Source organism: Siphateles boraxobius, unplaced genomic scaffold (genome assembly GCF_051911475.1).
Source record: "Siphateles boraxobius isolate OS27281-9 unplaced genomic scaffold, OSU_SipBor_1 1, whole genome shotgun sequence".
NCBI classification, from domain to species: Eukaryota; Metazoa; Chordata; class Actinopteri; order Cypriniformes; family Leuciscidae; genus Siphateles; species Siphateles boraxobius.
In genome coordinates this window covers 18707652-18719651 of record NW_027508699.1, presented here as the reverse complement: position 1 = coordinate 18719651, position 12000 = coordinate 18707652, and the positions used below count along the sequence as shown (strand labels likewise).

Genomic DNA, 12000 nt, shown 5'->3' with positions numbered 1-12000 from the left:
TGAATGCACGTTGTGGACCTGCCTATAGGTGCATATTACTAAGGCACTCTTTAAATAACAAAAAAATATTTTGAAGTCTATTTCAAGTTCAAGTTCATTTTATTTATATAGCACATTTTACAAAAGCCACTGGCTGATCAAAGTGCTTTACAGAAAAGCAGAATTAAAAGAAAAACATACCTGCATAACAACACAACACAAATAAGCGCAGCAAAGCCCAGTTATTTCTATATATTTTATATTATATCTCTATATAATATAAAATTGTTAATTAATAGTAAATTAATAGTAAACTGTATACAATTTCAGTTGCCTCAAAATATCAAAGTACCAACAATGTGCTTGAACACACCTCGTTTTCAGACCAACAAATCCATGGGCGCACAAATGGACGCAAATGAATTTGCTATTTAAACAACGTACAGCGCAGGACGTGGAAATGATGACTGCGTCGCGCTGAAACTAGCAAAACTAGCAAAAAACATTGCCTGTCTCCGCATTGTGCCGGGTGTATGATAGGGCCCATTAAATATGGGCGTAAATAGAGATAACTGGGCTTGAATGGAGGTTTGAAATTATATTTACACATTGTCACATTGCACTGAGTGCATGGGTGAACATAATACAATGGTAGCTCCAAGATCAAACTACCTCGAATTTAATCCTATCCTGTTTTCAATATAAAGCAGCGAAGATTTTTAAATATATTTTTATGGGTGAATTATCTCTTTTGTGATGGTTTATTTCAATTAATAATTGGAAGTCAATATCAAAATCACCAGGCAAAGAAATTTTTGTGTGCCATTTCACAACAGCTTAACACTTATCCCAGCTCCCTGTTATTTTTTAAAATAGATTACAAAGAGATGCTGGGAAAGTAAGCTGTGCTACTTTGGTTGCAAACAAGCTTCAAACAGTGTTTTTTTGCTTTGAAACACTAGATGCTTTATTTTTGTCTGCATTTTTTTTTTTTTTTACTTTTGTCACAGTGAGCATTAGTCAGTGGACTAAATAGCTAGTTGGCATCTTGTCTTTGGAGTAGTTTTATGTCTGAGAACCTCATTGCACCTGCCTGGAATACCAATCCATAGTCTAGCATTCACCATAGACAGACTTTAACTCTCGAATGAAAAGAGAAAGAAGGCCTCCCCTAAACAATTCAAACAAACGTCACAGAGGTATTTCACATTTTCAAGGTTCGACCAACAATGGTTTGTAGGAAAAACTGTTTAAGTTCTATATTGACATTAATAACGTTTTAGTTTAGCTTCAAGTTTCATGTTTTCACCTCATTTTCATTAGATTGCAACCAGAACAGGCATGGAACAGTCTTAAAATAAATGCAATAATGAGATACAATTCGTGGCTTGGGGTAATTATGGCTTCTGTGGCATTATATGTGGTTTTGGGTTAAATTTGGCAAAGGTACGTCTTTAAACCAGAAGTTTTAGGGGATTTACAAGAAAATATCTGGAGCAAATAAAACTTGGAGGCTTGGAGAAAAAACAAAATAGACTTTTTTCCTATATTGCAAACATTACTTAAAAAATGTTCAGATTCTTTAAGGCTTAATAATATATATTCTAGAAGGTCCTTAAATTTTGAAAATGCAAAAGTGCTAGAAGCAGGTTTCTCCATATGTTTGTGTTGGTAGTACATTTGATTGGTACAGTGCTACTCTTGTAGAGGTTTCACAGATGAACCATCCATTGATTTAACACTATTGGAGGATTAGTAGGTTTTTAATCCTCTTCTTAGCAGCCTGACACACTTTAGTATCAGTGCAACTGCTCTCCAGACCGAGGAGCTTTAAGCTGCTGAAATCCCATTGTGTGCTTGAGTAATGCATTAATGTTTGAAACAGACACTGGCACCCTGATTACAGCTGCTGCTTTAATGTTTAGTCAATCTGTCAAAGAGAATAATCTGTATGTGAGCGAATAAACTGTTAACTCAGGAAACATTATTTTAGCCGCCTGTTGAGTTCTGACAATAAGCAACTTTACACTTCTAGCATTTAGCAAGATAAATTGAGCAAGATGTTCCCTGGTGGTTAAAACACGCAAACTTTCGGATATATGCACTACAATATTGTTTCACAGATTAATAGCAAGCAACATTGTGGCTGCATCCGAAATCACATACTTCCTTACTATATAGTAGGTGAAAAATAGAATGAGACAAATTCACAGTACTCATAAAAGAGTAGGTAAAACGTACCTGGATGAGAGTGAGATTGTGAAGTGTGCATACGATGGACACTTTACCATCCCATGAGGCCACGGGAGAGGATTTATGAATGGCTGACGCTGGTAGGTCACATAATAATGACAGCATGGTGGATGTAGTATGTCCGAATCACATTCATAATACATACATTCATACTATATACAATGTTTAACGGTTGTTAAGTAATAACTTGTTCAAAATAAGTGCTTTTTCGGACGCAGCCTTAGACACTGACCATGTGAATGAACAGATGGTCAAATGTTCTTGATGCTCATTGGATTATTCTCAAATCACATGATAATCAGGTGTGTGGAGTTAATGCTGCTCAAATTCTGCTGTCATTAAACCGGGGAATAAAAAGGGGAATTTTTGCTCAATTCAACTTTTCACTCAAATTGTCATGCTGATAATACTATTTGTAAGACAGCAGATCCAGGTGGAAACCAAGTTGGTTGATAATTTGGCTGATTCACCAGTTTGGACCAGCTAATGTCTATAAATGAAACCATGTCAAATCAGATTTAAGCTGGATTTTCTAGCAAGATTGCTATTAGTGTTTTGAAAATGACCACCATAACCACGCAGCTCCTCCTACTATACTCTTTGTTCAACTAGGAGCTAATGCTTTGTATTAGGTGTGCAAAGCAGTGTAATTCTGCTGGTAGTGAGGGCAGTGGTCTATCGTGTGAGTCAGGGCTCAGGGCCACGCAGCCTTCACGGCCACTTCCAATTCTTCGTCTCTAGTGGTGACATTAAAATGTAATTGGCTTCTGCTTCTTCTGCCAACTGTAGTGGCTCCCCATAACATTATGGGATGTTGGCTACTCTAAGGACTAAGTTTGTGAATGTGGTGGCTGTAGCAATTCAATCAAAGCTAAATGTCTCACTATACGCTCCCTTCTGGCACTTTGAGTTGTGTGGGGGTTTTGTCCTTACTGCTTTCTATTTCTTAGAGCATTTTGTATTTACTTTTTTATTAATTATAGAGGTTGGAACCAACAGCCTGTTATAAATAAGATCAGGTTTTTTTAAAAACATACTGTAACCAAATGGCGTTTACTACCATTAACGTTTTTTGCACATGCATTTTTTAAATATTTTTTTTAGTGAAATGCATTTCCAAATGTTTTTGTTTAATATTTATTGTTAAGGCCAAGTATTTTAGAGATGTATGCATGTAAACAAAGCTTTGGCAAGAATTGTTTTAAATGAACTTATTGAAATTACACTCACTAATAATACATTTTATATTATATTATATTATATAATATTATATTATAAAATGTAATGAAATATATAATAAATTTGCAATAGAATCACACCTTTTTCAAATATTTAATCAGAACAGAAGCTTGTTAAATGTGTCGATCAATGGACTTAAATATCTTGTGCTGTTATTGAGATATAATCTTCATAAAGGCAGTGCTTGAAGACTGAGCTTGCTTACTTTCAGATTCTTGTCAATGGAGGCATATCCGTCATATATGGGATATGATTATGAGCTGCTGTTTCCCATTATTCAATAAAGTGCACAGTGAAACTGTAGGAGAAAAAAGTCAAAGGGAACAATGGAGTCATCATGCCCATAAATTAATGGAAATAACAGAGTTATGGCTTGAGTTTTGCTGAACAATACATTTTACAGTTAAGCAGCTCGCAGTTTAATCAAATGGAATAATAAAACCTTGGTAACCCTTGATCCTCATCCAATCATTACTTCCCTGATGGTTCAGGAAAAAGTAAATAAGGCCTGATACATTATATCTGGGGTTTCAGGCATGACCTGGGCCAGATCATACAGTGGAGGAAATCATGGGAGATTAGTCTGTGAATATGGCTTTTGCAGGCTGCATGTACAATACATGCTAGATCTCAACAACACTGCCAGAGAGTCATTTTTTCTTAAGCTACGAAACACTTTCTACCTCAGTCAACATTGCGGGATGGAGCCAAGTGCTTTGCATGTGCAGAAAGACAATGCATTATCTGAGGAAATGATTAGGAAAGGAAATACTGCTATTTGTTTACATTATTTCAACAACTTGTCTTTGTTACATAATGATGTTCTCAGAGTGGTTTGAGTGCAATATCATAGTGTGTTCTTGTCTTTCTCTCTCTCTGCCTTTCTTCTTCATTTTTCTATTTCCCTTCTTCCCAGATTCGGACCTTAGTATGCGGACAGTGAGTACGCCAAGTCCAGCTCTGATATTGCCACCTCGTTCATCTTCAGCTGTACTTAATGGCTCCTCTACATCCTCTTCCACGTTCGGCACGGAAACCATCGCCATGGTCCACACGCCGCCCACTTCCCTCACCCATCCTCAGAGGGGCCTGCGGCAACCGAGAGACCAGCAGGGGGCGCTCATCGACATCCTCCCTGACCATGCTTTCCTACAGATCTTCACCCACCTGCCCACCAACCAGCTGTGCCGGTGCGCCCGCGTGTGCCGTCGCTGGTACAACTTGGCCTGGGACCCCCGCTTGTGGAGTACTATTCGTCTAACCGGAGACGTGCTACACGTGGACCGCGCGCTTCGGGTTCTTACTCGCAGACTGTGCCAGGACACCCCCAATGTGTGTCTGACCCTGGAGGCTGTGGTGGTCAGTGGCTGTCGGAGGCTGACTGATCGAGGACTGTACACGGTGGCACAGTGCTGTCCAGAACTCCGTCGCTTAGAGGTGGCCGGCTGTTATAACGTTTCCAACGAGGCCGTGTTTGAGGTGGTGTCACGCTGTCCCAACCTGGAACACCTGGATGTTTCAGGTAATTTGTTTTTTGAGTGATGATGTTTGGTTTTATTACTAGTATTTATCTCTCAAGTGCTGCCCACACTGAATGCATTTAGAAGACATTTAACGTTTAATGTACAGTTATTGTAGGAGTTTAGACCAATGCGATTTCACATTGAGTCGGGTTACCCAGCTACAAAAACAGAAAGAAAGCAACCATGCAAAACGGTTTCACAGGATGAATTTTAAGTTTGTAAGCTTTCGAATGATACCTAATCTATGATGACTACTAAAATATGTGATAAGGAAAAAAAGGCAATGATAAAAGAGCGGCAATCGTCCCACTAGCAGGATGTTAATTAAACCTGTTTTTCTAAAAATTTCGTTCCTGAAAATCATAGCGATCAGCCGACTTCACATAACCATAACTTTTGTTACCGACAGACGATGAAATAAATAAAAACAGATTTGGAAAGGGCTTGAAACCAGCTTTAAGATGGTATCAAAACCTGTAATTGGTAAAATTTCACCATGTGATGGGTTTTCCCAGATCCAATCACTTAAAGCTACACTGTGTGATTTTTACCCCATCTAGCGGTGAAAAGGTATATGACCACCCAGTGAATATTAGTTTCTGTTCCTCTCAATTCCGATTTCGTTTTAACTCCTACGGTGGCCAATGTAGTCCAAGATTAACATGGCTTCCAGTTCGACCTCGTCCATGAGTGTTCCTTCAAGTGATGAGGTTATTTTAGAAAACTATTATAATTTGCAGTAATTTAATTTGTCAGGTAACTTATAGGTTATGACATCTATGTAAAATGAATAAAAGTTTTATGTTTTCGTAATTTTTTTACCATTTCATTGCTAACATCAGTTATCAGGTTCCCAGACGAATGCAAGCTAATCTTAGTTAAGTAACTTTTATCAGTGCTATCGTTATTCTGTATGTTGTACGACATCACTAGTGTAAGGCAAAGTTTACATTGTAGGCTATATCATTTTCTCCGTGAGCAGAGATCAGTTGATGTGACGGAGGTGCAAGCAATCCCCCTCTTGACATTTGGAACGCTGCCATCGAGTGTTAAAAACGCGAAAGGCGAAGCTTGAATTAACGGGTATGTCCCTCTTTGGCTAATGTACTTTCAAGATGGAGGGGCAACATGGCGACCGACATTAGAACCCCTTACCCGTATGTATTTTCAATGGCATATTATACACTCACGAGAATACTTTATTACTTGAACGAAGTAAATATAAATTAATGAGCACATATATTTTTGAAAGAACTAAGTGTTTTTAGCTAAGAATAAACTAAAAAAGTTACACAGTGTAGCTTTAATGGTTAGGACAAAAACTCAGAATTACAACGTTGTGATTGTTACATTTGGCTTGGTTAGGAAAGTGTAAAAGTCACAATAGCGATAAACTTAATTATTGGAAATAAGGCCATGTTTATAACATAAGAAATGTTTTTTAATTTTATTTAAGATTTATTTATAATGTAATTGCCATTTTACATATTTTAATTTTTAATTGTTTCAAATGGTTTTACTTCAGAACCATGACTTTACTTTAGACATCAATTGGCATCCCAACACAGCACCAAAATTGTTATGTTGTAATTTAACATCACACAATATTAAATAAACTACATAGGCCCAACTGTATGCAAAATGATTCAAATTATTCATGACCTAGACTGAATTTTGAAAATGGACTAATTTTAGTTTCTAAGTCTCTTGAATTTCAATGGTCTCATTGTCTTGGCTGCCACATATCAAATTCAGCTTTGATTTTCCCCTGCTGTCCATAATCCTATCAGAACAGTCCTGTGATATTTGGCATAAAAAAGTATTTGAGTATTGACTTGACACAATTATATTCAATTTGACATTCTCAACCTAACATGTCAGTAAAGTAACTGTGTTGGTCTACAGACTCTCTAAAAAGCCAGAAGGATTTGCATTCCGCTATATAAATGACTTACTGACTCAGAGCCAGACAGCCTGTGCTTCACCTGCTTTGTTGTCCAGCACAGAAGACAGTTGAGTCCTTTTTTCTTTTTTACTCACAGAGATTACTGAAATGTCCAGAACTTCCTCTTGGAAAAGCTGGAAAAGGTATTAATAGCTCTGGCATTCTGTCTGGGCTCTCTATAGTTCCCAAAAGAAACATAAGCCCAAGCAGAACCAGGACCTCTGACTTTAAGGTGCTTTGGGAAAATCTGCTACCCCAATTTAGGGAATCAATCATCAACTGTATTTTGCATAAAATAAATGCCTATTAAGGTAGATTGTTAAATGTTCATATTTGAGCCTTTATATGAATCTTTGTCCATTTCCCCAGTTTGTTTTCAGTATTGTGTTCTCAGTACGTGTTATTAATGACTTTACCTGGCAACATTTTAGCCGGATTTCCTTAGTTTTCTTACAAGTATTACATTTCATAAAGGACTATATAGAGGTTTACAATGTAGGATTCAATGAATATGTTAGAAAATAATACTCCTCCTCCTCATGTCCTCAAGTCCCTTCCCTGGTGTTTTATTTCCAACTTCCTGAACTGCACTTCCTGTTCAAGCACGTTGTTGTTTTCCCTGTGTGAGTGCAGGGGTCCGGCTGGAGTCCCTCTGGCGATGGACTTGAGCGCTGCATTCTCACCGTGGTCCTAAAAGGACACATGGGGAGATCCCATCCCCCACTCCTCCTGATATGACTCAGTTTATATGTCTCTCCAAGGTTTCAATCAAACCCTCTGCTGACATTTTCATGTTCTTCAGATATTCTGCAATAACCTTCAGCTTTAGTTCTACTGTCTGAGGTGTTTCATAAGTTAAATCAGATGACAGAGGTGAAGACTAGACAGCAGAGGAGATACATTTCTTGATGGAATGTTTTACATTAAGGCTTTCTGTGATTCCTGTAAAAACAGATCTAAAACCAAACATTTGATATTTCTTTTCATGTGCATCTGACAACATGAAAATGTCTGTCTTTTGGGAGTAAAAATCATCACAAACACATGGTTCTATAGAGATATGTTTTCTTTTTCTATAACGGTCAAACCAGTCCCTAAATAATTTATCTTCAAAGACTTAGTTTAAAGCTGAAATGTGTAATTTTTCTTAAAATACTTTCTCCTATGGCTACTTAATATCCAGAGACAGCTATAAGTATAGAAGAAAAAAATGGACCACATGTGGTTTGCAAAAAATAAAGCAAAAATATGGGTGCTCCAGAGAGAATATATATTAGTGGATATCTCCTCGCGAAATACTTCAGGCACGTAGATTGTGATATTAAAAAGTATTTTTATTGTATATCCTAAAATTTTTAAATGTAAAGTTTTAAATGCAGACAACTCATATTACATGAAAATATGAATAATATATAGTAATTGTATAAAAATAGAATTCATATTTATCATTATTATTGTTATTATTACCAAACAGTAAAATTAGCATGAGAGCGAAATTCCAAAAAAGCGCAGATGAGAGTGGAAAGCTCTGCGTGTGAATTTACTGTGAACTAGCTGTTCGTAAATCTGGCCCTTTGGTGATGTCACGTGTCAGTGTTTGTTTGTATTTTCAGTAGTCACATTTTTGTATTTTCAGTAGTCTTCCTTTGTGTTCTTTTCCCGCCACTCATTCGTATCCATGGTTATTGTCATTTAGTTCATCTGTATCACCTGCGTTTAGTTAATTATCATCATCATCATCATCTATGTCACCTGTGTTCTGTTAATCAGAGTTCATCACTAGCTGCATTTACATGGACCCTTATAATCGAATTGACGCTCAATCGGACTAAAAAGCCTTCATGTAAACAGATTGATAGGGGTGGTTTATTCCTTTTGTAATCCGATCGAGAGAACATGTAAACACTTGATTGGATTGAAAACCAAAACTGAAAGGATTGCGCATGTGCAATGACGTTGAAATAGCGTAATGACGTATGGCGCATAGTTATGAATAGTTATGCGCGAACGGCGGCAGTATATTTGTGCAGTGTGCGCAGCGCATGTCAAAAGATCTATTGCAATTTGAAGCTTGTGACATATAAACACGCTCATCAACCCGATACTTTATTTATCGTTCATGTAAACACCGTGTTCGGATTCATCCATCGGATTGATTTCATTCCGATTGAACCAAAAGGTGTCCATGTAAATGTGTTTGTATTTAGTTTCATTCTATTCAGTCAGTTTTTGTCTGATCTCCCTCCTACTAAGTGTGAACTTTCTGCCTGTCTGTACCTATTTGAATTATACTGTTAGTAAAAGTTTGCATTGGAACCTTTTATTGTCCCTCGTCATCTTCTGCCTGCACCAACACCCGTGACACCAAAACCACAGAAATTACACACTTCATCTTTAAATACAGGTTTTGGTAAAATGTTTCATATCAGGATCTGAATTCTTACATATTGTGTGTGCATATGAAGTTCGCTTTGTTTGATACTGTTCATATTCTTTACTGTCTTTGTTCTCTGCAGGGTGCTCTAAGGTAACGTGCATCAGCCTGACTCGGGACGTGTCCGTGAAACTCTCCCCTCTCCATGGCCAGCAGATCTCTATCCGCTATCTTGACATGACTGACTGTTTTGCTTTGGAAGACGAAGGCCTGCACACCATTGCAGCTCACTGCACTCAGCTCACCCACCTCTACCTGCGGCGCTGCGTGCGTCTGACCGACGAGGGCCTGCGCTTCTTGATCATCTACTGCCCGTCCGTGCGGGAGCTCAGCGTCAGTGACTGCCGCTTCATCAGTGACTTTGGCCTGCGGGAGATCGCTAAACTAGAGGGCCGCCTGCGCTACCTCAGCGTAGCGCACTGCGGCCGCATCACAGACGTGGGCGTGCGCTACGTGGCGAAATACTGCATCAGACTGCGTTACCTGAACGCTCGTGGCTGCGAGGGACTGACGGACCACGGCATTGAGCACCTTGCCAAGAACTGCCTCAAGCTCAAGTCCCTGGACATTGGGAAGTGCCCGCTGGTGTCGGACGCAGGCCTGGAGCAGCTTGCACTAAACTCGTTCAACCTGAAGAGACTGAGTCTGAAGTCGTGCGAGAGCATCACGGGCCGTGGGCTGCAGGTGGTTGCGGCGAACTGCTTCGACCTTCAGCTGCTGAATGTACAGGACTGTGACGTGTCACTGGAGGCGCTGCGCTTTGTCAAACGTCACTGTAAACGCTGCGTCATTGAACATACCAATCCAGCCTTTTTCTGAGAGCTGCACACATGAGATTGCGTGGAATGATTTGAGAAGATAATCTCTTTTGACTCGGGCCGGTGACGTCTCTGCTAGACAACATAACGGAGATTTGCACTGCTGCACCTCGGTATTTAATTTGCATGGTTGGGAAAAATCTTAACTTTTTAATCCATCTATTTATATTTTTATTCACTTATATAGTTTTTTGATTACTCATCTTGTCTATGTCAGATTGTATTACATCAAAAGTGTATATTGCAAGCAATGAATTTTCATGAATGCAATTTGTTGATGCATAGAGAATTACATGATGTGACTTTAACCAGACATGAAACTAGTTTGCAGAACTACAGTGGTCCACAAGTCAGTTTTTTAGTGTTTACATTTGATATCTCTCTTGTGAATGTTTTGATTTGTTTCATCATGTAAGCCTTTCTGTCTTGGTTTCAGTGCCGAGTAATATTACCGAACAGTGCCATTTTTGCTGTGACGTTCACCTTTGTAATGGTCAATAAGGCTTGTTTCAGGTGTTTAACAAATGGAAGACCACAGTGGAATAAAGAGGTCTAAGCCATATCAAACAAAACCATGATGTCTGCTTTTATCTTGCTAACCTGCAGTAGTCAAAGTCCGTGAAAGAAAAAGCACAAAATATGATTTTATACTGGTTGTCAACTTGTGGGCTGCTACATTCTAGAATTGTACTTTCTAATTACCCATCTTGATTATTGAATTACATTAATATAATTATGTCGGCTGCGGAAGATTGTTTGATTATGTGTGTGTGTGTCTGTGTGTGTGTCTGTGTGTGTGCGTGTGTGTGTGTGTGTGTGTGTGTGTGTGTGTGTGTGTGTGTGTGTGTGTGTGTGTGTGTGTGTGTGTGTGTGTGTGTGTGTGACCACAGGTCACCAATTCTCTATGAAATTTAGATCAGAGGACTTGCCTGGCCACGGATCCAAAATTTCAATGCAATGATCTCTGATCCACTTCATTAACACTCTTGACTTGTGACGTGATGTTCCATCAACCCACGGATCATCATCAGATAGGTCCTGGATCGTTGATCGTTGTTGCTCTTGCAGAACATTTTAATATCTTTCTTTATTCATGGCAGTGTTTTGGGGCTGAATTTTATGAGAGCTGTCCTTGATGTTTTATTTGGGGAGAAGTGGATTCTTTGCTGTCCTTCTTGACCCCAGGCCGTTGTCCAAAAGCTGTGTGAGTACAGATGCATCACCACCAACTGCTGCCAATATTGAGCAGATCTGCACTGGTGGGGACAGGACTCCATAGCTTTCTGGACACTCTGGGACAACCTGAAGCTTTTATCACTGCAGTTGAACCTCTCACATGAAGTTCTTGATGATCCAATAAATGGTTCTTTCAGGTGCAATATTCTTTGCAGCAGTTTCCTTGCATCTGAGGCCATTTTGATTACAAAGCGATGATGGCTGCACGTTTTTCTTTGGAGGTAACCATTGTTAACACAAGAACACAATTATTGGAAGTACTTTTCCCTCCTTTTATAGCAATCAGTCTGCTCCTATAATCCAATCATTATAAAACCATTACGCCTATGGAATAATCCGGGTGAATAAGTCCTTGATTAAGGCCTCTTCTACATTGTAAAATCTGCTAAATGTTCATAATTACAAAAAAAATAAGAGGGATCATAAATTGCATGTGTTTTTTTATGTTGTAGCCTAATGCCCTGAATAAGCTATTTTACATAACAGATGTTTATATAGTCCACAAGACAAAATAATAGCTGAATATACAAAGATGAACTAGTTTGAACAAGTTCAAAAGTTTACAGTCTTGAT

The 12000-nt window shown here is 38.6% G+C and overlaps 1 protein-coding gene across 3 annotated transcripts in view; it reads left to right on the top strand.

Moving 5' to 3' along the window:
* Window positions 1–10763, top strand: part of fbxl7 (F-box and leucine-rich repeat protein 7) — a 40742-nt gene extending 29979 nt beyond the window's left edge. For all 3 annotated transcript variants that reach the window (XM_077226717.1, XM_077226736.1, XM_077226726.1), the window contains 2 exons: window positions 4388–4993; window positions 9456–10763. In XM_077226717.1, the coding sequence (XP_077082832.1) occupies window positions 4388–4993; window positions 9456–10192 (1343 nt within the window). In that variant the 3' untranslated portion in view covers window positions 10193–10763. The remainder of the gene's footprint in view (window positions 1–4387; window positions 4994–9455) is intronic.
* The last annotated feature ends 1237 nt before the right edge of the window (window positions 10764–12000 follow it).